Below are 26340 nucleotides of genomic sequence, written 5' to 3' on the forward strand. Positions count from 1 at the left end.
TGCTCTCACTTCCACTAAGGAGAGGTTTGTCTGGAATTCCAGTGCTCAGGAGGCCTTTGATATTTTAAAGTCTCGGTTTATCTCTGCTCCTGTTCTCTCTATTCCAGATCCGGCTGCTCAATTTATTGTGGAGGTGGATGCTTCGGATGTCGGGGTAGGCGCCGTTTTGTCTCAGCGGTCTGCTAAGGATGGCAAGGTGCATCCCTGTGCCTTCTTCTCCCATCGGTTAAACCCAGCAAAGCGAAATTATGACATAGGCAATCGGGAGCTGCTGGCGGTCAGACTGGCTTTGGGTGAGTGGCGTCACTGGTTAGAGGGGACCTCGGAGCCCTTCCTGGTCTGGACGGATCATAAAAACCTCGAATACATCCGTTCAGCCAGGAGGTTATCTTCTCGTCAGGCTCGTTGGGCGCTCTTCTTTGACAGATTTAACTTCACCCTCTCGTACCGGCCCGGTTCCAAGAATACTAAGCCCGATGCTCTCTCTCGTTTGTTCGAAAGCCCCGGTTCCGCTGGGGACGAAACCATCCTCCCGGAGGGGCGGGTGGTGGGTGCCCTGCGCTGGGGAATAGAACAACGGGTGAGACGGGCCGGCCGGGAGGGGGAAGTGCCAGAAGGGTGCCCAGCGGGTCGATTGTGGGTTCCGAATGCGCTTCGCTCCGAGGTCATCCGGTGGGGTCACGAGTCCAAGTTTGTTTGCCATCCGGGGGTTCGGAGAACGTTGGCTACCGTACGTCAGCGTTTTTGGTGGCCCTCTATGGGCCCCGATGTCAGACAGTTTGTGTTAGCCTGTCAGGTTTGTGCCCGTAATAAGGCCTCTCATCAAGCCCCTATTGGTCTGCTTAAACCACTACCCATTCCCTCTCGTCCTTTGTCACATATCGCCATCGATTTTGTAACCAATTTGCCTAGTTCTAAGGGAAACACTGTAGTTTTGACCATTGTCGACCGCTTCTCCAAGGCGGCTCACTTTGTCCCTTTGCCCAAGTTGCCCAATGCCAAGGAAACTGCCCAGGTTATGATCGAACACGTCTTTCGCTTACATGGTCTGCCCACAGACGTTGTTTCAGATAGGGGTCCTCAGTTTATTTCTCGTTTCTGGCAGGAATTTTGTAGACAAATAAGCTCCACAGCTAGCTTGTCTTCAGGGTATCATCCTCAGACCAACGGGCAATGTGAACGGGCTAACCAAGATTTAGGTAGAGCTCTCCGCTGTCTGACATCGCAATATCCGAGCTCCTGGTGCCAACAGTTACCCTGGGTTGAATACGCCCATAATTCTCTCCCTGTTTCTTCCCTTAACATGTCCCCTTTTGAGGCGTCCATGGGGTTTCAGCCACCTTTATTCCCATCACAGGAACCCGATGCGGTAATTCCGTCTGCGCTGGCTTTTGTCCGTCGTTGCAAACGCACCTGGAGAAAGGCTAGATTTACATTACGTCAGGTTTCCAGACGAACCAAAGCCGCAGCCGACCGTCACCGTAGAACTGCGCCCCGTTTTATCTGTGGGCAGAAAGTATGGCTTTCGTCCAAGGATTTACCTCTCCGTGAGCCTTCTCGCAAGCTGGCTCCACGATTCCTTGGGCCATACAGCATTGTTAAGGTCATTAATCCCGTGACGGTTAGGCTCAGATTGCCCCCAGCACTCGGTCGGGTTCGTCCAGTTTTTCATGTGTCTAAACTGAAGCCTGTGTATTTTTCCCACCTTAACCCTGTTCCCTCTGCCCCCACCCCTCCCACCCCTCAGCTTATAGATGGTGCCCCTGTGTATTCGGTTAAGTCGTTACTGGATATGCGTCGCCGGGGTAGGGGATTTCAATATCTCGTTGACTGGGAAGGATATGGTCCGGAGGAGAGGTGTTGGGTACCGGCCCGGGACATCCTGGACCCTGGGCTGATAGAGGATCTCCGCCGGCGACGGGGTGAGCCCCCTCATGGACCGCCCGGTGGCGGTCGTGGGGGGGGAGTCCTGTCATGATTTCGGTCTTATTGGCCGCTTTGTCTTTGTTTCACCATGTGTTGTGTTGTGTTTATGTTTTGACAGCTCCACACGTGCACGCCTTCCACCTGGTGACCTCATTATCTCCGACTCTTCTCACCGGCGTCCCACACCTGATCCTTATTATTTGCCCATCCGGTTTGATTTAAATTCCCCTCGTTTCCTCTGTTCCTTGCAAGTTCGTCTTTGTGTGTTCCTGCCCGCTAGCTCTGTCTAGTTCTTGTCGAGTCCAGTTCTTGTTGTGTCTAAGTTTATTCAGTATATTTTCACCGTGCTCTCTGCTGCCTTTGCCCCGTTAGATTCCCCGCCCTGCTGTCACTCTCTCTCGTTTGGTGTGGCATCTGTCAAGTCTTCGGATACTCTCGGTCAGAGGAAACTCCTAGCGATATCTACACCTTACGCTGTCCAGCCGCAGTGCGCTCATGTGCGCGTAATTCTGCTGAAGACGCTGACAGCCGCAGTGCACTCTTGCGCGTAATTCTGCTCTTCACCCTGACTGTCGCAGTGCGCTGTCCAGCGCGCGTACTGCTGAAGACTCTGACCGCTTCTCTCTCTCTCTCTGTGCCCCGCCAGGAACTCGTCTATGTTGACGGACTATTGTGGATGTCTTGCAGTCCGGCGGAGTTTTCCCACACCTGAGCCCATCGAGAGGATATCACTGTGTTTCACCTCTCCAGTGTTTCCAGTTCCCCGCACCTTTTCACATGGACACAGAGTGTTTTTCTCTTATACATTTTGCATAATATCTGAAGTCATTGAGTGTTTGTCTAATATACATACTATTAAAAACCCTCTGCTCTGGGATTCCCCGTGTTGTGTAGTTCCTAACAGTATTATGGTGCAAACAACAAAACGTGATATCACACGGTGTACAGGGAACATGCATGGTATGAAGTTAATCACTGTTCAATGTCAGTGCATTACATATCGTAATGTAATGCACCAATAATCTTTTTTTATTACTTGCACAGTTATAATGTAGATTTGCACTACTGGTCCGTTCAATACACTACTGGACTGTCTATTTCATACTCCCTGTTCATTTGCACTGCTGGACTACTTGAATTGCATCGTTTACACCCCTGTACTATGTAGTGAATATTAGAATAACTATTCACTGCACAATAACTTATGCCATTGCACTCTTAACTGACTAGTTACAATCCAAATTCATTCATGCACTACCTAAATATTAATTTCACTCCTGTTCTGTATAGTTTAATTTATTATGTATATATCCATTTGTAAATTTCTGTATATTATGTTCATGGTACCACCCATAGTAAGTTTTTACATCGTATTACATAATCCTGCACCTATGCAAATACTGATATCCTGCACTTTTTATACTGCTTTTGCACTTCTGGTTAGACCTAAACTGCATTTCGTTGGCTTGTACTTGTGTAATGACAATAAAGTTGAATCTAATCTTATCATATAGCCCACACAGCTATGTATTGTTATGTTCTTATATATTTCACGTTACCTTCGAAATTCAGTCGATGTTGTGAGGAACTCCGACACCTTCATAAACCTCCACAGCCTCGATGCTTCCTTGTGTGTTTACCTGTTCCACGTGCTCCACAAGACCATTTTGTGCTTGAGCGCCACCAAGTCGTGTTTTACTGGAACTTCAGCAGCGCCAGGCACGTGAACAAAAGCGGCAATCTCATTGGTAGGCCAACTTTTAACGCGCCGCGTCAAACCAAAAAACGCGTCCCAGGCGATTTTCTGAAAATGACGCATTTGTGCCTCGCGTTTTACGCGTGGGTGTGCGCACTCACATTGGCGCACATTCTTAAGTCACGAAACATTAAACGTCGACGATAAACGCGCACGAAAAACGTCCCGGTGTGTAAAGACCTTTAGACAACTGGAGGCCTATTAGTCTTTTAAATAATGATGGCAAAGTATTTGCACATATATTTGCTAAATGACTGAAGCATGGGTTAAATGACATTGATGAAGAACAAAATGGATTTATTCCAGGATGAAATATTAGTGATAATATTAGACTTGTACTAGATATGGTAGATTATAATGAGTACATTTTGGATAATAGTCTTATGTTATTTATTGATTTTCTTAAGGCATTTGATACATTTTTGTTTAAAGAGCCCCTTTCATGGATTTCAACTTTTTAACTCTAGTTACAGTATAATGTAGCAGTTTTGAGCATAAAAGGGATGTGCAGAGTTACAAAGCTCACAGTCCAATTCAAAGGAAGATATTCCCTTTAACCGAAGGCATTTTTAATATACTACAGTAAACGCCTGAGATGTAGTTCTACAGTTATTTCCGTGACCTGATGACGTGGACGTGTGCATTTGAATAATGCCCGCCCACTAGCTGCTTATACCCGCCCACTTGCTGTTGTCAAAGAGCCCAAGTCTGTTTGCTAACGGTATTGCGGAGTTATTGATTCATGTCTAGAAGAAGCTGTTTTTTATGTGAGGGTAAAATAATATTGTACAGTATGAAGAGTAAGTGAAATAGTGGTTACAGTTTATGCAATAAACAGTTGCAATGCAATTCATTCGCACTGTAACCAGAAACTATTTCTCCTCTCGTCATTTTTGTGATCACTGCTTCCTTAAACATGTAGAGGTCAAGGCTGTTCCTAATTTGTAGTGCTTTAGGATCACATTCACAACCAGTATACATTATTATGTGTATATTTATTAGTTGTGTACGATCGCATTGCTGTGGAAAATATAACAAATAGTTAAAAATAATTAAATAAACTGACATCCTATATGTGAATTTTTCACGCGTATTTGCGCCATGATGTGTGGATAATTCATTAAATCATACAAAACTATACAATGTTACAATGTAATCGTTTCAAATCATGCAGTGTAGTGTTACATTGTAAACTTCAGACTAGGACTGTAAAATAGATCGTCTCTTGTGCGTGCACGTTAAATTAAGCCTTTTAACGTACTGTAGCCTGCTGTATGTCTAAACTCAACCGCTGTTTAAACCTGTATAGCTCTAAATCGACAAGCAAATGCATAAACAATTCGTTTTATTCGGTGTATAAAACGAATGAAGCAGTTCTCGCTCGCTTATACAAACTCATTTGACAAGAGCCGCGTGCCGCGGTAAAAGTGTGAGTAGTAAGTGGAGAGAGACGGAGCTTCTATAAACCTCATAACAGCTCTTACATTTATACTCAGTGCTGTGTTTCTCAATAACGTTGTTTTTAATTAAACATAGCGTGCTATGAAGACTTTAAAACCTTTTTTACTTACGATTGTTAGCGGCTGCTGTCCATGGGAATGGTGCTGAATTGGTAGACAGCGATCTTTCTGGATCCATATTTCAAACAGGCATGTTTATACATATATTCATACTTATTTATAGATAGATTGTCTATTTAAAGAAAGTAAAAAATATTTTGTATTCACTGCGCCTTTTTTGCAAGAAAGTATTTGGCTACTTTCATAATAAACTTGACGTTGTACAACAACAGTAGGCGCGAAACTATCTGCACGTTGTGTTAAATCCCATGCGCAACACTCAGATAAATGTAGTGTGTTTACACGAGAGAGTTTGGTCTGCGCTGCGGAGAACGCGTGTATGGTATTTTATTTGAGCTGTTTAGATGTTTGGTGTCTGGACATCGACTGTGTTTATTATTATAAAGAAATTCTGCACCAAGGTTTGCCGTCATGCTTTTACACAGTGAACGAAAGTAACAGGTTATTATGTGACAGACAACTAGTCCAGTTCTCTTCATTAGGCTACAGCAGAGCTTCACCGAAAATTACAACAAGTGACCACGATCAGACTAAAAAGCCCCGCTGTGACATAAAGCGGGTTTACATTACAGACACTAAATATCTATTATATAGCCTATGCAGACCCTTAAATGAAGAATTGTAATACACTGATTATTTACTCAGGGGGTTTACCTTTATTTCTGAATATGGAAAAAATTACAGAGGTCTGAATTTTCGTGACCCTGTTGTTGCAGCCACAACACAGCCGAAGTGTAAGGTGGTTACAAATGTAGCATTGTGAAGCATCCTGCTCAATTCGTCCTTGGGAAGGAGTATCTGTTAGATTTGTTTCTTTCCGCAAACTTTCTAAATCTGATTCAGGCTCAAACTGCAAGGCAATAGCGATGCAATAGCCTACTAGAGGCAGTTTGATTAATCTGTACACGCATGAGAAGCCTAAACCCGATATGGTAATGCTACAAGGATTGACCAATCACAATCGTTTAGAATCCCTGACCAATCAGAGTATACTTGGCGTTTGTGGGGGTGGGGCTTTGAAGAGACGCCCTGCAATCAAGCGTTTTATAGAGAGATGTTGCAAATATCTATATTATGAGAAAAATAATGCGGTTTTTTGAACTTTAATTCAAACAACAGTATTGTGGTAGACCACAACAATAAATATATAAACTTTTTTGTGGTCATTTTAGTGGCTCTTTAAAACAATTGAGTTTTTTGGATTCTGCGATTATTTTTTAAAGGCTGTTAAAACATTATATAAATGATGCAACAGTTCTGTGAAATTGGCACAAGGAACATCTAATAGATTTGATATTAGCAGAGGAATAAGACAGGGGTGTCCGTTTTCCCCTTTTTGTTTGTATTAGCAACCCAAGTAATGGCTAATCATCTGAAGAAAGGATATTTTCAAGGTATTACAACTATGGGGAGGGAATTTAAGTTGTGTCAATTTGCGGATGACACAACAGTGCTTTTTAAAAGATACACATGAAGTCCATAAAGCTGTTAACTGAATAAATAAGTTCTCAGCTGTATCAGGATTGCGAATGAATCCGAGTAAATCTGTTATTTTTCCTTTAAAAAGCTGTAATTTATCAGATATTTGTGGGATTCCAATCAAGAATACGGTGACTTATCTAGGAGTAATTATATGTAAAGATGAAAATACGCGTGGTAAATTAAACTTTGACCCAATAATTAGGAAAACTAACAATAGATTCAACATGTGGTTACAAAGGGATTTATCATTACAGGGAAGAATCCTTTTGTCCAAGGCTGAAGGAATCTCCAAATCAGTTTATGTTTCCTTGTCACTTGATATGCCCTCTAAAATAACTAAAGAATTGGACAAATTACTTTTTGATTTTATTTGGAAGAGGAAAGCACACTACTTGAGGAAAGAAATATTGTGCAATTATAAAGATAATGGAGGCTTAGAGGTATTAAATTATGATACACTAAATAATGTATTTAAAATTAATTGGATAACACAATACTTAAAAAAAGAAAGATAAAATGTGTGGAACGCTTTCCACAAATTCTTGTTTAAGTTGGTGGTCTGGAATTCTTGTTAAAATGTAATTACTCTATTGATAAAATTCCAGTAAAACTTGCAAGATTTCATCAACAAGCTCTCATGGCATGGACATTTCTTGACACAGAGTTTCTTGACAAATTTAAAATTCCAATTAGACCCAGAGAATATGCAATTGTAATGGATGCTGTACCTAGGAAAGTATTATTTCTTCTTAAAAATGAAAAGGAAAACCCTTACTTTGAAAATCTAATGAATACACTGTTTGTTGGAAATAATAATATATTAAAAGACAACATTTCAAATAACTCTATTAGGAACCTATACATGATGTTACATATCCTCCAGCTAGATTTTTTTGGTCATCAATATTTGGAGATTTAAATTGGCGCAAGGCTTGGAGAATGGTTGATAAATATTTGGTTAATAACAAAGTAAAGCAAGTTTCATTTAAAATAATGCACAGAATTTACCCAGTAAAACATGTATTAGAGAGGTTTAAATTAAATATTGACTATTCATGTGAATTCTGTAATAATGAAGAAGAAACAATTTTTCATTTATTTTATCATTGTATTTATACCAAGATATTTTGGGTTGATATTGAAAATTTTATTTCAAGAAAACTTAATACAGCTGTTAAATTGGATGGGCCGGATATAAGACAGCGCATCCGATGACTTTCTTAAAAAGAACAAGATGTACTTCAAAGAGGACCTCACGTTTAAAGACAGGGCTACGCGGAATCTCATTTGGCCTTCGATCGACAGAGCACGGAAAGAGGGTAAAAAGGCCTTCTTTGTGGGAATCCAGGCAATCGTAGATGGTAAAGAAATTAAAATGTAAACCTGCACTACTCTCTTTACTTTGTGATCTGAATCTTAAATGACTATGAAATGTGTTGGAAAATGTGTTGGCTTTAGGCTTTTATTCTTTAAAGACTAAAACTAACTATACGTTTATTTATATTGCTTCTATTCATTAGTACACAGCAAAATCAAATCAAATCACAGCAAGCAGGATTTTTTAAAAATGACTACGAATGTGACTGATTTTCGAAAAGATGAGAGTAAGATTATATCCTTTATTATACACTCTCAACACTTTCAACCTTAATTTGCTTATTGTTCACCTTATTGTTCTATTAAGGTGTTCTTTCATTCTTGTTCGAGTTCATGTCAATAACAATATTTTTAGTTAATGCCAGGGGAATACGAGAGATGTTAAAAAGAAAAGCTCTGTTCTTGTTTTGTAAGGGTAAAGAAGCAGATTTTTGTTTCATTCAAGAAACTCATGCCTGCAAAGATGACGTTCTTTTTTGGAAGAATCAATGGGGTTCTGACATTTGGTTTTCTTTTGGTGCCTCAAATAGAACAGCAGGGTTCGCTATTTTAAAAGACAAACTTTCAGGGAAGGTTCTAAATCACAAAACAGATAATCAAGGTCATTGGGTTGCTTTACTTATTGATATTAACAAAGTTAAAGTTATTATTATAAATATATATGCCACTAATAATAAAAAAATAAACAAGTTGATTTTTCAGGATATTGAAGGCCATATTAATCATTTACATTCGAAGTGCCCCTCTGCTGAGATCATTTGTGGTGGTGACTTTAACACAGTGTTTGATGGACAACAAGATCCATGGCCAGGGGCGTAACTATCGGTAAGCAGGGTAAGCGTTACTTACGTGCCCGGACCAATCAGGGGCCCGCCCGACTGGAAGAATTTGATTGACAGTCGGCGGGCCTATCACATATTCGTTACTCTCCGCTATTCCCAGGCTTTCTCATGGGTTTTCAATAGGCTTGTTCGACTTCATGCGGCGCCACAAGAACCCGCAGCCGGATGATGTCAAAGTTCCGCGAGAGCAATTTAAGAGCAAACTCCTCCGTATGGTTTCGCGAATCACTTTCGCGGTAGTTTGACGACACCCGGCTTTTTTTGACTGCGTATACTCAAAAATGTTTTGGGTAGATGTATCTAACTTCATTTCTAGGTTGTGTGAAATATGTATACAAATTGATCTATATGATGTAGTTTTTTCTTTGTACAGGACATTGTTGATTCCAAAAGTAAGATGTTTTTCCTTATCGAACTTTTTATTTTACTTGGAAAATATCATATTCATGTAAAAAGCTGGACAAAAGCTAAGCCAAACTTTGAACAATTTTTAAAAGAAATTAAACAATATGGTATTACACTGGACAAAATCAAAAACAAAAAGGCAAGAAAAACCCATAAAACTCTTTATTATTTTAAATTGTTGTAACTTACCACTGGCATTTTTTCTCTCTTTCTTTTACTTTTTATTTATTTCTTTAACTACTTTATAATCATAATCTATGTTTACTTGATCTTCAATTGTTGCGAGTTATATATTTTTTATAACTCCTTGTATACTTTTTGAATTTCTGAAAAAAAAAATTGTTTATGACAACAAGAAACGACTCTTTTGAAAGGACGGAGGAGACGAAGTATTAAGTGTAATGATATCCTCTTTTCTTTCTCTCTTTACAAAGTTTATTCTCTGCTATTAAATTATCAAGTGCATTAAAAAACCCAAATATTTAATAAAATAAAGTTAAATACATACTTGAGTTATAGTTCATATCCTTTCTACATTAAAATCAAGACATTCTTAAAAGTGCTGTAAGATTAATATATGTGTCTATACCACTGATCATTTATAGATCGGTGGTTTAAACATAAATATTAAATAAAGAATCTGAAACGAGTCTACATTTACAATAATTTAATGATTAATAGCATGATTTATGTGTGTTTAATGACGACGTGAAAGGGGGGGGAGATTTATCCGTGCCTCAGGTTTAGTTGATAAAACACTTCCGCATAGTATACATGATTGTAGCTGTGTCCCAATTCAGGGGCTGCGACCTTCTAAGCATGCGACCTTAAATATGAGCACTCGGTCTTTCAAGGTGGCAGCCTCAGAAATCCGCGAAGAGAACTGAAATGAGACGGTCTAACCTTCGGACGACCCATAATTGGCGTCACCTGCTGCGCCTGTCAGCAGGACATAGCGGAAACGTTTCTGACTTATTAAAATAAATATGAAATCAGAAAAATATTAATTTAGTTTAGAAAATATGACACGTTGATGTAGATTAAACTATTCAACAGTATATTAAATTAAATTAATCAACCTTAGAAATATATGCATCATAAAAATAATAATATTAACACAAAACATAACTTATAATACTAAAACAGTGACAAACTTTTTTTGATAAATACACACTTTTATTTAATGAAGGTTTTAATTGTTTATTTTAGAATATCCAGCTGCCGTTGCAGCCGCGCAATGAATCTTGGGATATCCTCGGCTGTTAAGGATCCATTCGTTCTATCCTTAACAGCGCGGAGAAATGAGGACGCATTTTGAGGCTTCATTAAGCATCCTTCGAATTGGGACGGCCTTACCAGCCTGAAGTCGCGCTGCTGTGACGCAATCGGTCTTAAAATACGTCCTTAGAAGGTCGCAGCCCCTGAATTGGGACACAGCTTTCGTATCATTGCCAAAGAGTATAGAAGCCCAAGAGGTGTAACTAGTGATGGTCGTTTTCGAAGCACTGCTTCATGAGGCTTCGAAACATTTACGAATCTTTTGTTTCGAATCAGTGGTTCGGAGCGTGTTTCAAACTGGCCCAAGTCACGTGATTTTAGCAAACGAGGCTTCATTACGTCATAACTGTTTCGAAACGTTTCGAAAATCCGATGTTTCACCACTAGGGGGAGTTGATCACATGACCAGTGTCTAATATGTTTCGGTGAACTCGGGTCAGTTTTATTATAAAAGTTCATAAAACATTTATCCTTCTGACTAATTACACTGCCATTTTGTCTATTTATTGTTTATAGACAGATTTAATGACAAAAATGTCCATAATTAAAAGGGTAGTTAGTTTTAATGATTTGTTTGCCCTAAATAAAACAAAAAACACATAATACACTTTTAACTATGTCTTAATTAAGTTAAATAATTTTTTTAAACATATTTTAATAAAAATCTTGCTATTTTTTGTAAAAAAGTCTAAAATGTTTGGCCATATCTGCTTTACACTATTTTGACCAGCAGGGGTCGCCAGCATAGGTCGCCAGCGTGTGTGCTGTTTCGAACTGCTTCGAAAAACTGAATCAATTTTCGAAGCAATTGGTTCATTTGATTCGAAGCTTCGAAAAGCTTCGTTTCTCCCATCACTATTTACGACAACAATTATATAATATGATGTCGTCGATATGAACAAATTAGTTTCTATAATTTAACGTCCCAGTTATTCAGTTGGGGTGTGCAGTAGGTTTGGCTCCCGCGAAACTGACGTTTCGACACTGTGTCGAGATCCCGAAGCGTAAATGTTTCGAAATACTGCTCCGAAATGTGATTCGAAACACCCATGTCACGTGATGAAGTGATTCGAAACACCAAGCGGTGCATTTCACAAGTATTTCGAAAGGTGGCGTACCTGTCGAATCTGCTTCGAATCTTAAACTGACAGGGTAGAAAACAAAACTGACAATACCTCATAGATGCGTTTTTGGCTAGATCAAATACTATAAATTACTGAAAAGAAGTAATTTTTCCTCATAGGTATGTAACACTTAGGCTACTTACAAAAAATGCATGCCAGCAAGTGTCCCTTGTGTGAGAATGTTTTCAAAGGCTGGAGAAATTATATGTAAAAAAGTAGCTGGTTGAGTTTATCAACACAGAACAATTTATATATTTGAATAAAGATCTTTATATATAAACAATGTGGCATATTATGGCTTGATATATTTTATGAATCTCTTATTATTTATTTGGTATATCTCTATTCTATTTTTTTTTTCATTAAATAGACCCGAATAGCCTATAGTTATCGACAATTGTGAGCCTAAAAGCTCATGTAGTTGTCAAACAGATGTTAAAACAACAACAAAACTATTTTATTATGATGACGTAGAGAAAACAGGATACGCACATCCAAAAGTCTTGACCAGGTGCCAGATCAAAAATGAATCAAAGAACAGAAAAAGATCTGCACACTGTAAAAAAGTCCCTTTATTTAAGTAGTTAAAACTGCAACGTTTCGGTCAAAGACCTTCGTCAGGCAAACACACACACACACACAAACAAGGATCATTATTAAACAAGAGTTCACAGGTTCAAACAGTTTCAATTAATGTTTTCAATTAACATTGGTACATCCTAAAATCTGATCCTCCCCTTAGTGATATCTTTGAAAAAACACCAAGATTTGTGTATAAACGCTCTCCCAATATACGTGATCATCTTGTAAGGGCTGATGTCAGTTTACCTGAACAACCCACTCACTTTTTATCTATCCCTTCGGGTAATTACAGCTGTGGTCGTTGTGCCCAGTGTAATTTTACCATCAAAACAAAGGTCTTCTCTCATCCCCATTCAGGGAAGGAGTTTGAAATTAAGGGTGTCATCACTTGTACCACCAAAAATGTTATTTACATGATTAAATGTCCATGCGGGGTGGCGTATATTGGTAAGACACAACGAGCTTTAAAAACTAGAATTGCAGAACATCGAAGTAGTATACGCACAAATGATCAAAAAAAACCAGTAGCAGTACATTTTAATTCAAAAAGACATAATCTTTCTACACTTAGATATATTGGAATTGAACATGTCCAAGTGCCTAGAAGAGGTGGTGATGTTAACAATCTCCTATTAAAAAGAGAAGCTTACTACATTTACACACTAAATACTCTTTCTCCTAAGGGATTGAATTTAGAACTTGATTTTAATTCATGTTTCTAATTGATATCTTTTATACCTATGAGTGAGTTTTTTTTTTTTTTTTTTTTTGATTTAAGTATTGTTTAATCTTGTTTGAAGCGTATATCAGAAAGATGATGGGAGAATGTTTGGGTGCTATATGATGTTTTGAGGTGTTACTTCAATGAGACTACTTTAGCAGCTTACTTGAGTGACCTTGATTGTTAACAGGTGTCATTAATTGAAACTGTTTGAACCTGTGAACTCTTGTTTAATAATGATCCTTGTTTGTGTGTGTGTGTGTTTGCCTGACGAAGGTCTTTGACCGAAACGTTGCAGTTTTAACTACTTAAATAAAGGGACTTTTTACAGTGTATTATGATGACGTAGCACATACATTTCCCAGGTTCGATCCTAAGATCTACGAATGAGAGTCGAGAGCACCATCCACTCTCCCATTCTATCACTTGTGTGTCAATCAAACAACATGTGGGATACAATTTGTCAGCGCTCGTCTAAAATCTTGTCAAGGCTGCTTCATGTAAAGACATGCAAACGACCGCTAGGTGTCACTGTGGAGGCGGTTTCGGATTGATGTTTCGAAGCCTCGAAACATACGGTACAATTGATTCAACTGTTTCAGTGTTTCACGAAGCCTCGCTCGCTCTGCCCACCACTAGTGTGCAGCATGAAAACTTTATCCTAAAACGTGACGTAAGCGAACGACATCCGTTTGCCGGAAATGACGACGGAGGCGCTAAAAGTTTAAATTTGCTCCAGCTGACGGCGAAGGACGAAAGCGTAAACCTGGTTAGTGAAAGTGTATTTTGATTTCGTTTAACTTTACAGGCTTTGTTACATTTTCAGTAATGGCGGCGCAACAGTATGAAAAAGAGGGTAATTTAATTTTCTGTCGTTGAGGTTCACGCGTTCGTGTAACGTTCAAGTGTTTGTTTTTACAGCACCGTTATGGTGTCGCTTTGGCTGAACACTGCATTAAACCTAACGTTATTTGATTTTCCTCTATATTTTAGTCTATCTGACTGAACGTGAACATGCATGTCTAACATCATTGAATCTTTTAATATTATCTTTTTATTCTGTTCGCAGTTAATAACGAACGGTTTTGTTGCTATGCAAACATGATGGAATGCTTGTACTCTTGTTATTGCATGTAACGTTAAAGTTATATTTGGTTTTGTTTTGTCTTGTAGAACCTTTGTGTTTATTAATTTATTTTTCAAGCGGCAGGTATGTCTCGAAACACTTTTCCGGTGTATAAGGTGGATGCCATTGTGCAGTTCTACCGAACTGAAGTTTTGACCGGACAAGAAGCCAAACATTTGACAAAAAATGATATCACTCCCAATCCAAAGGTAAATTATACTGTCTACAGTCTGATGTAAATAACCTTAGTTTGGTCATTGTTAGGGTGAATAACTAAAATAAATATTTTAGTGATTTTTTTTAGTATGGTTAAAGTGCTTTTTTTGTGTAAAGGCAGAATTTCCTTTCCTTTTTTTGCACAATCGGCCCCCATGTATTTATATAGTAGGATCAGTTGAAAATAAAATCAGTTCAGTCCTAAAATATTCAACTGAGAGCATTTTTCTTTGTAAACTGTTGTAAGTACAATAGTTAACAGACATTTGTAAAATTACCCTGTTTTCAATTGCAGGCAGAAACTATTCAAAGACTCTACATGAGAGTATTGGAGCTTATTTTTCGGATTAAGCCCGAGTGCTTTTACGCAGTGAGTGTTGCTGATCTGCTGAGTCAACGTTTTATCAGATGTTTGACATTTACCAGATGGTTGACATTTAGCATCTTTAAGTAGTTTTTGTATATTTTGACATAATCATTTTATAAACTTTATACAGATGCCATTGTCTGAAAATGTTCAGTACCCGATGCTCTATGAGTGGGTTACGCCAATCATGAATGTATACACGCGCATGTAAGTATTGCAGTTTTTGTCTTAAGAATTTGGTAAATTACATAAATGTCTATATCGTGTCACTGTGTTTGAAATTTGTTTCTTTCAGGTGCCAGTTCTTACCGATTTGTCACGTGTATGACTTTTCTTTGAATGATGTGATTAGCCCCAGTAAGCTTTTATTTTTCATTTTCAAAGTATTGAATAAGCATTTTTAGCGATTAACTACATTGACGTTTAGTTTATTGTGAGTGATGCAAAATGATTTTTATCACTCTGGCAGAGGCAAAGCGAACAATCATCATACTGAGTGCAATCCAAAATTTCTTGATCTTCAGAAAGCAGAGGTTGGAATCAACTGCTGCCCAACAGCAAAGTTTTGTAAGATGCATTTTATCTTTATTATTTAAAGAATGTTAATTATATTTTCTTTTTTTAAGTAGAAAATGTTTGTTAAACCTGTTATCTCCAGTTGTATGAATAGGGTTTGATTACACAGATTTAAATTTCTTTGTTTCTGCCACATTTCTCTCAATTTTAACATTTGTGTATAAAACATTTATTTCTTTTCCCAGAGGTCAGATTTGGAAAGACTTCAGGCATACACAAGAGAAATAAAAGAAGCTGAAAAGAAGATTGAGAAACTTAGGTAAGTCCAATACTTGTGGTGTTTTAATTTCAGTTTAAGTGATGCAAAGCTTATTATAATGAATGCTTATAATAATGAATTATTAATATAATAATTATTATTATAATAATAAAACCTGTTTTCTCTGTGCAGTATCATTCCTCCTGAGCAACAAGCAGAGGCTAAAGAGCTGGCTGCTGCCCTGACAGAGCTGACAACTAACACACAACATGAGTATCAGGATGTGGTGAGCTCGCATTTTTAGTAACAATGACCATTTTATCAGCTTAAATGTCCAAATCAGTGGTTTTTGACCTTTTCAGCTCCATTTTACAAATTTAAACATGAGCAACAATACTAACAACAAAAACAAACGGCTTTCGTGAATCAAACGTAACGTCTGTTAAACTTCACAACAATGGAGTAGTTTATCAACCAAAGTAAATAACTAGGGCCCGGTTCCCCAAAACGTTCTTATCGCTAAGTAGTTGTTAACCTATTCCTTAACCTCTCTCTTAACTCTATGGCATGATTCCCAAAACGTTCGTACGCTAAGTATATCTTCTGTAAGTCACACTTTCGTAAGGTTGATCTGGACCATTCGTAAGCTCTCTCTTAGCGTTGTTTGAGCGCAAAACGCTATCGTCGCAGTCTTTAGAAATCAGCGCAGCGCAGTGCAAGTCAAACTATGGTATGCTGACAATGATTTTATGTTATGGACATTTTTAAGACTTTAAGACTGTTTTTAATACAGGACTATTTATGCAGTTGACTTTATTTGGTATAAGAACTAATGAATCAAAGACGGCGCCGGTGTTTGTTCCTCATTGAAGTCTGTTCCCTCTATGTTTATAGCGTTTTCATCACGTTACATTTATAATTTATTTAGAAAGATTAAAGATTTCAATTGGTTATACTAAAAAGCAATAATATCATGTATTCTATTATACAATTTATTAAATATTTCATATGTGACAGTTTTATGTCTTTTAACATAGCCTGTCTTTTTCTTTTCTTTTTTTCTCTCTACTGTTTGTTTTAAAACTGTTATGTTTCCAAACATAATAAATATATATTATACATATAATATGATTCATACTGTAAAAATAAATGACTTACAATCAAGAACAGTCAAGATACATTACATAAATGCACACATATACATCTCAGTAGCCATTAAAACTTTCAATGTATATAAATAATAAACGTATAATGTGATAAAAATGCTATAAAATCAAATCAATCAAATTCTTTTATTCAGCCATGATATTGTTACAAACACAAAATAATCTCATACACAACTAAATAATATCTTCTAATGCTGAATAGGAGCATGAGGAAGACATCGTCTTATAAATTCATGCCCCTTTTCCCAAATATCTAGTCTAGCACAGAATATATAGCTCGTATTGCTCCCATTCTCTATATCAAAGTGCAATTTTACTTCGCATGTGTATATAATTAACAATTCCATATTTATTATAAATTGATTTTTAAATTTCACTTTCTTCATATTTTCGAAATACCTTTTTTATATATATTTTTTTAAATTGAACAATCGTATAGCATGATCTTTCCTCATTATCCAAAGAGTTCCATAAATTGATCCCAATTACCATAAACCCTTTTTGTTTTTTTGAGGTACGTGAATATGGTACACAAAAGTTGCCTTTTCTTCTATTTTTACTATCTATAATTAACTTAAATTTATTTTGAATATGTATTGGCACCATATTATTTTTCACTCTCCACATAATTTGCAATATTTTAAATTTGACCAAATCATAAAATTTCAAGGTCTGCAATTTGATAAACAATTCTTATTGCTTTCTTCTGGAGTAAGCACAACCTTTCTGTATAACTGGTGCATGCATTACCCCACACCTCAGTACAATAAGTTAAATATGGGACAATTAAAGTTAAATATAAAAGCTTTAATGAGGCTTCATCCAGTATATATTTAACTCTGTAAAGAATACCAATGTTTTTACTTATTTTACTTTTGATAGGATCTATATGAGACTTCCAACTTAGTTTACTGTCTAAAATAACCCCTAAGAATTTGATTTCTGAAACACGTTCAATGTTTACATCTTGAATAACTAAATTTGTACATTCTTGTTTTCCCTCATTTCCAAAAACCATATAATTTGTCTTATCCCAATTCAAAAACAATTTATTATAATCAAACCATTTCTTTAATTTTGACATTTCTCTTTCAATAGTAACCATTAATTTATTTAAATCTGCCCCACTGTTGTGTCATCTGCAAACAATAAAAAATTCATGTCTTTGGAGGCCTCAAATATATCATTAATAATATAACAATATAAAAAGCTTAGGACCAATTACCGAACCCTGAGGAATTCCACATACCACCGTTTTATGATTTGAATTATAGTTTTTAAATTGTAGATACTGACTTCTATTACTTAAAGGAACAGTATGTAAAAAAATTATATAAATCAATCATAAAATGGCCCTGATATGTCACTAGACATTAAGAAATCATTTTCATTTCAAATACTTATATCACTGACAACAGTGGTCCGGCCAGGATATTGTCTTTTAAAAAGTGGAGTTGCAGCCCTCAACTGATGTTTATGTCATGTTGTGTATTAGCCACCAGTTGTGTGATTGCAGTACCAGTTTTAGCCACAAGTTTTGTGATTGCAATATCAGTTTTGGCCACAATCCTACATACTGTTCCTTTAAATAACTTTCAAGCCATTTATATACCCGACCCCTTAATCCATATTGTTGTAATTTTGACAACAATAAATTATGGTTGACAGTATCAAACGCTTTCTGTAAGTCCATGAATATACTTACAAGATACTGCTTTTTATCCATTGCAGCTAGAATTTCATCTGTTAAATGAATTAATGCAACAGCGGTAGATCTATTAGAACGAAATCCGTATTGATACTCAAACAGTAAATTATTTTTTTCCAAAAATAAATCCAATTTATAAATAAACCATTTTTCTAATATTTTTGAAAACTGTGAAAGTATTGAAACCGGTCGATAATTAATTATTAAACTCGTGTTTGTCACCCTTCTTAAAAATAGGTATTATCTTCGCAGTCTTCATCTTTTGAGGAAAAACACCTGAACTAAAGGAAAAATTAAAGATATAAGTTAAAGGTTGGAGTATACAATTTATTGTTTTTTTTTACAATGGTTCTATCTATTCCATCCCCATCACAAGAGGTTTTAGTTTTACACTTCCTCACAATGTCTAAGATTTCAGTTTCAGTTATTTCGTCAAGAAACATTGACTGTAAGATTCTACTACCTCCTGTCACACTATTACCTACATGATTGGAATTTTCAATTCTTTTCGCAATATTTGATCCGACATTGACAAAGAAGGAATTAAACTCATTTGCAATATCTATTCCATTTTTAATAACCTTACCCTTGTGCTCAAAATACTCCGGTAAATTATTGTTCTGAAAGTTTGGCTTCATAACCTTATTTAAAATTTTCCAAGTTTCTTTAATATTAGTCTTGTGTTCATACAATTAATTTTTATAATAAACTTTTTTTGCCTGTCGCATTATAGTTGTTAACTTATTCTTGTATCTTTTATATTTAAATTCATGATCACGAGACTTATATTTAATAAAATCTAGGTATAGTTTGTTTTTCTTTTTACAGGCCTTCTGTAACCCGCTTGTTATCCATGGTTTTTTTTCAAACTTATTTACTTTACCCATTTTTAAGGGGCAATTTTTATTATAAAGGGTTACAAATATATTCAAAAATGCCTCATAAGCCTTATTAACATCCTCAACCAAAACTTTACTCCAATCATAATTAATCAAATCCTTCCTAAATGAGTATTTCCTTCTCTGTCCGACTACGAATATATTTAACTTTATCAACCTCTCTTGTCTTCTTACCAAGTTTTAGGTCACAGACCATGAAAACTGGTAAGTGGTCACTAATATCACATAAAAGCAGACCACTATAAAAGGTAATATCAATATTATAAAAAAAAATATTATCAATCAATGTTGAAGTTGTCCTTGTCACTCTACTGGGTTGTATTATAACTGGAAACATACCTTTACTATACATTTCGTTTAAAAAATCATTAGTTGCTGGTTGGCCTTTTGTCTTCATTAAATCCACATTAATATCACCACATAGTCTTTTTTAACATTGAACAATCCACAAGTGCAGTGAGTTTATCCTTAAATACTTCTACATTTGAACCTTGTGCTCTACACACAAGCGATAATTATTCTTTGCTTTGTTTCCAACTCTATCTCCACTGCTACACATTCTAGAAGTCCTTCTATAGCCACAGACATTCTTTCAACAATCGTACTTTTGTATGTTTCCTTAACAAACACTGCCACACCTCCTCCTCGTTTTCCCGGTCTGGCAACATGATACAGACTATATCCTTCAATTCCCAAATCATAACCTTTGTCGGCATTTAACCATGTTTCTGAAAAAGCAATAACATCAAACTGGCTTTTTAATGTATTTAAATAATCTATAATTTTGTCAAGATTTGTATAAAGGCTTCTGCAATTAAAATGGACAAGTGAAAAATGATTGTCTAATTTCACTTTAATTAAATTCATCCTCACTATAATATTTGCATGAAATTAAATTTTGGTTTCGTACATGCCTTCCTGAATCTAAATCTACATCTAAATCCTATATTTTGTATTCCCCATTTCCTCTCATCTCTAATGGGTTAATTTGTTCAACCATTAATCATTAATGAAATATTCAAACATAAATACACAAGACGAAACTTAATTCTCAGCATTTCCATTTTTCTTGTCAAATCAGCCCCTTTAAAATAAAAACTTAACCTTGTGCACGCAGTCCCTTCTTAATTTCATTGTCCATAATTGCCCATTATCCCAATCTTGAAATGCTCCGAAACCCCATGTCTTTAACATGTAGTTCCTGTTAAATGAGTATTGTCCAACAGTGATTTAACAGCATCTACTAAGTCGCACACCGCCGTTTTCCTTCTGCGAGGGCCAACCGTTTGCCAACCTGCCGCACACAGCGTTGTCTCCAGATCTCGTTCCTCCTCAGGTAGGTTCATGGTGATACCAAACTCAGATAGGCCTCGCATAGCTGCCGCTGAGTTTTCAAAGGTTTTTGACATTACCGTCTTCACAAAAGATTTTCAATTTAGCAGGGAATAATATGCGATATTTAATCTTCCTCTCGCGCAACAGCTTCCGCACATCTTTATATTTCCCCCTTTCCTTGTAGACAGCTGGAGTAAAATCTTCGTCAAAGTAAATCCTATTACCATTCACTTGTATGATTTTCTTCATCCACGCTGCCTTCAGCACACTCTGTTTTGTGGCATATCTTTGAAATACCACCACAATAGACCGGGGACGCTCGAGTTGCCCAGGCCGCTTTGGCACGTATATCCTGCGCGCACGTTCAATGCGAAGCTCTGCGGTAACACCAAGTTGTTCCTGAATCAAATTCGACACAAAGTCAATCATATTAATTCCCTCACTTTTCTCGGGCACTGAGTAAATCCTGATGTTATTCCTTCTTGAACGACTTTCCAAGTCTTCACATTTTTCTTTGAGTAAAACTTGTTGCTGTAACATGTGAATCATTACTCGCGTAATATTCCTCTCACTGTCAGACATCCTCTGTTCTGCAGTGTCCATTCTTTTTTTAATATCTCCAAGTTCATTTCGTAAGTCGCTCACTTCTTTCCTCAGTGCCACAAAATTTCCCGACGTCTCAATGCGAAATGCTTTTATTTCATTAAGTATTTCCGCCATGCCAAACATAGCTGCGTTACTTTCCTCATTCCCATTGTCTGTATCAATTTGTTTGGTTTTACCTTTTGGCTTTGTCATTCTCAATTTTCCAGCACAATTCCCTTTATTGGGATGTTCTTCTTGGTAAAACACTTAGATTCTTATCCAAAATACACTTATCACAATAATCACTTCAATTCAGAGTCGTTTACCAGCCATATACTCCGGCGGCCATCTTGCTCCATGCTCCATGGAAAAACACTACACTAAAGGGAAACATAGGGGAAACAGACTTGCACACAACACCGGCCGCGTAACTGTTAAGTCCATGCAAATTTATTTATTCTTCAACCCTTAAACCTTTTGACATTTTGCCTGACGAGGCTAAATAAAAAAATCGCCTTCCAAGACAACTCATTATGGAGCTGCTAGATCTTCTTAGACCATATTCTCTATCTAACTAGGTTGCTTTTTATTGAAAACATTAATGGTAAGCAATAGCCTACCGCATTAAACAGAAATACTGCAATCAATTCTGATTCTTAAGTACCTTAACAGTCGTATAAAAGTGTATTACATATTTTTTTAAAGTCAAAACCCATGTCAAGAAGCGGCACAAGTGGCACAACGGGATAAGGAGGGTGGATAAAGAGCGAGGGATACCCGGTTCGTCTACCCGTATTACTGACAATTTGATCATTTAATTAATTGTCTATATTTTACGGATAACTTAAACTATGTTAAAATAAATGTGACTGGAATAATTTGAGTAATGTTCCATTTGTATAGACAACACGTTATTTCTTAACGTCGTAATGCACCTTCGTGTGAAGTGGAAAATCGATCCCTGAGTGATCGATCGCAAATAATTCAGCACCTTCACTTGGGACAGCGCCATTGTACGTCGTTCTTAGAGGCAGCGTGTTAAGAAGCTTCTTACAGGGTTCCCGCGGGGTCTTAAAAAGCCTTAAAAGCATTGAATTTATGAATTTGGAAATAATACCTTAAAAAGACTTTAAAAAGTCTTAAATTTTGATGTCTGGGTCTTAAAAATTGTGCTGTATGTAACTTCTCCATATTTTTCCTTAAAAGTTTTTGTCAACCACATTTTGATTAAATCAGGGATGCAAACACATCGCTTTTCGGCGCCTGCGGCTTTTTATTATTAATGGCATTTTGGTTGCGAGCACATCGTGTCTCTCCCGATGAGTCTGCTGTACGTTCACGTGCTCGCTGTTTCTCGATGAATTGGGTGCGACATGAAGCGAGTTCAGCGTCACATGTTTCTGAACTTGAGCAGAGTTGTATTCATAGAGGTTTTCACGGAGGACCAGGTCCGATTAACATTGTGTAAAACCCGAGGCGATTGGAAAACGGCCGTGATCCGAGTCAGTCAGCGCTAATGTTCACGTGCAGTTTCAAGCTGCGTGCCTCCGTTTCTATTGCGATAACAACTGGCTTGGTTTGAAAGTCACGACCACGCGCTTTCTTTCTCCGTCCCTTTGTTTAATAATATTATTATTAATGAATATCTAAAAAGTTTATATATATATAAGATCACAGAGATGGTAGCAAAAAAGAATTGTGAATGTCAAGCCCATTGCACGAGCTCAAGCTGACTCTAGATATAATAATCTTTTTTTTTTTTATTAAGGACACTCTGTCTTGGTACATAAAACAACAAACAACAGATATACACACATAGACACATACAGTTACACTTACTCATGTACATATAAACTAAAACGCCAATGATTCCACATCCTTGAAAAGAACCTGACTGAACTCTGTGCCAGGTTTGTCAATAATAAAACTCACTCACATAATATAAAAACTCACTGGGACAGCAAGTAGACTTTTGAATCTAAAATAATAAGTGGATAAAGCTCTTTTAATCCGCAAGAGAGGAATTAAAAGAGGCACTTTTACTGCTTCTGCTCTATCTAAAAAGGAAAGAAAACTACATAAACCATAACACACCAATTACATTTATAATCTCTAGACCTGCACTTTCTATCATTAATATACTATACATATTATTGTATTCAAAAGAGTTTGATAAAAGGGGTCATCTACACAAGTATTGCTTCATATGTCAGTGCAAAAACAGTAAAGTGTTTTGTGATGCTTTGACAAACATTGTCAGCTTTGTTCATTTATGGTTGGATTTATTAAATATAATGTGAAATTAATATAAATTAATGCAGCCAGATGGAAGGCCCTGGTTACGTTGCAGGAGGTGGCCAGGAAGACGAGGAAGGAGTAAAGCAAGAAGAAGTGCTAGATAGTTCAATAAGAGTTTTGGTTTAACATAAAAAAATAAATTGAATATTCCAAATTAATGTCGGCGTCTTTTGATTTTCGAATTTCATTTTACTCTATATACCTAGTTTGGTAGGGATGGCAGGGGTCGGTGGCAATGTAGCCTAAGTATCTGGATATTTGCCTGGGTGTGAGGGCATAGATTACCTTTCTCTTTTTTGAACATACATGTGTTTGCATCTCTGTTTGTTTAATAACGTAGTATAAATAAAGAGTGGCGGATCCAATAATTGAGAACGCAACACAGTCCCGGGTCACAGTACAAAATACTGCGAACACGTGATACCTTCAGTAAATGAAGATCACCACAACCATAGACTGCAACACAACACAGCAACAGGCAAAGGAGAATTTTTTTTCACACCTGCTTGGCTTATCATCTTTTACCCATTTCACATCGGAAAAATAAATGAACACAAGTTCAAGGATTTTAGTTTTTCTTTGCTGGTAGGGACGTGAAATGGGTATTAATTTTTTATATAAATGGTCTTAAAAAGGTCTTAAAAAGACTTGAATTTAACTTGAAGAAACCTGTAGGAACCCTGTTCTTAAGAGACACTTCGGGGAACACACTTAGGAACATCAACAACTTTGGTAAGATATATCTTTTTGAGTCTTCTTAGCACGCTAAGAGTGAACGTTATCGGGGAACCGGGCCTAGTATATTACCTTAGTATGAGTCAGGGTTCTGTGTCTCTGCAGAGTTTAGCTCCATTTTATACTTGTGTGTATATAACTAAAAAATACCTCGATGAAAATGAACCATGCTTTTACTATAGTAAAAGTGTAGTAACCATGTTTCTTTGGTTGGACTAATGAAGTTAACATTTGTACAGACACAAGCTGTGTCCCAATTCAGGGGCTGCGACCTTCTAAGGACGTATTTTAAGACCGATTGCGTCACAGCAGCGCGACTTCAGGCTGGTAAGGCCGTCCCAATTCGAAGGATGCTTAGAATGAAGCCTCAAAATGCGTCCTCATTTCTCCGCGCTGTTAAGGATAGAACGAATGGATCCTTAACAGCCGAGGATATCCCAAGATTCATTGCGCGTCTGCAACGGCAGCTGGATATTCTAAAATAAACAATTAAAACCTTCATTAAATAAAAGTGTGTATTTATCAAAAAAAGTTTGTCACTGTTTTAGTATTATAAGTTATGTTTTGTGTTAATATTATTATTTTTATGATGCATATATTTCTAAGGTTGATTAATTTAATTTAATTTAATTTAATTTAATTTAATATACTGTTGAATAGTTTAATCTACATCAACGTGTCATATTTTCTAAACTAAATTAATATTTTTCTAATTTCATATTTATTTTAATAAGTCAGAAACGTTTCCGCTATGTCCTGCTGACAGGCGCAGCAGGTGACGCCAATTATGGGTCGTCCGAAGGTTAGACCGTCTCATTTCAGTTCTCTTCGCGGATTTCTGAGGCTGCCACCTTGAAAGACCGAGTGCTCATATTTAAGGTCGCATACTTAGAAGGTCGCAGCTCCTGAATTGGGACACAGCTACAGTATTACTACAAATAAGTCAGTGTGGTTAAGCTCCTCCCTCCCGCACGCAATGGTTGTGGGCAATATTAGCCGTTAGAGTGTGCATTGATCTGCACTTCGAATTCTAACCGAAAATAGTAGACCATCCGGGTATCTTTTGGGTAACTCATTTCAACATACTACGATTTGGGACGTACTAATTCTAGTTTCGCATACTATTAAGGATGGATAGTATGCGAATTGGGGCTCAGCATGAGTCTTCGGTATTGGATCAGCTGAAATTAGTTAGTTCAATTGACTCAGAGTTAAAGGGACACTTCACCCATTTGCATTAAACTTAGTATAGTAATAACCCCAGTCATGTTTTTGAATGGTCATGCATCATTTCCTTAGTTGCCGCTGAGACAGGAGAAATACAGATTTCAGTGTTGCACTTCCTTCTTTCAATGATGTAAAATCATCATTTTGCATCATTGAAAGAAGGAAGTCCAATATCTTTGTAGACGGAGTGAGACTACAAACACCATTTTTCTCTGTCAAATAGGCCCCAAATTTTAAAATGTATGTTACATTTTGATTACAAATATGACACACTTTCAATAAAGATTAATGTTTCTATGGGTGAAATGCTCCTTTAAGTGCGTACACAGCCACTATAAAAAGCCATCATCAATGGAGCTCCGATATTATGATTCCCCATGGCAACAGCATGTTAAATAGAAGTCTGAATCCTTTTTACTACTAAAATTGAAAGTGTTACTTTAGTGTACAGCAACACTGAGCGTATATTTTAAAGAAAAAAGGTGTTGGAAATTGCTAATGCATACATTAAATTTTTCATCACAGTTAAAATATCAGAAGTAAATAAATTGAGGAGGGCTGTACACTATGCACATTATACAGGGTTCCCGCGGGGTCTTAAAAAGTCTAATATTCAGAAAGTTCAATTTAAGGCCAAAAAAATCTTAAAAACGGCCAGATTTTCATCCTAGGTCTTAAATTTAATTAACCCAACTCTTACATTTCTTACCTCAGTTTTTTTCCCAAAAGCGTTGTCCGCAAAAATAAAATGGTAATTTAAAATGCTGTAGAACTAATCAGTGACGGAGGAAGAAAGTATTTGATGGGCGGGCCTTCAAAGAAAAGTTCTG

The 26340-nt window shown here is 36.8% G+C and overlaps 1 protein-coding gene across 4 annotated transcripts in view; it reads left to right on the plus strand.

Moving 5' to 3' along the window:
- Positions 1-13710: 13710 nt before the first annotated feature.
- The window catches only part of LOC135758158 (kinetochore protein Nuf2-like), a 38486-nt gene continuing 25856 nt past the window's right edge, over positions 13711-26340 (plus strand). Inside the window, exons 1-8 of one of the 4 annotated variants that reach the window (XM_065273018.2) lie at positions 13711-13842; positions 14278-14408; positions 14711-14785; positions 14913-14989; positions 15078-15139; positions 15252-15349; positions 15544-15617; positions 15750-15843. In XM_065273018.2, coding sequence (XP_065129090.1) covers positions 14286-14408; positions 14711-14785; positions 14913-14989; positions 15078-15139; positions 15252-15349; positions 15544-15617; positions 15750-15843 — 603 coding nt within the window. In that variant the 5' untranslated portion in view covers positions 13711-13842; positions 14278-14285. Of the gene's footprint in view, positions 13930-14277; positions 14409-14710; positions 14786-14912; positions 14990-15077; positions 15140-15251; positions 15350-15543; positions 15618-15749; positions 15844-26340 lie in introns of all 4 variants that reach the window. The other 3 variants (XM_065273019.2, XM_065273017.2, XM_065273016.2) reach the window with 3 other exon arrangements.

The sequence above is a fragment of the Paramisgurnus dabryanus genome, chromosome 14, assembly GCF_030506205.2.
Source record: "Paramisgurnus dabryanus chromosome 14, PD_genome_1.1, whole genome shotgun sequence".
Taxonomy (NCBI): domain Eukaryota; kingdom Metazoa; phylum Chordata; class Actinopteri; order Cypriniformes; family Cobitidae; genus Paramisgurnus; species Paramisgurnus dabryanus.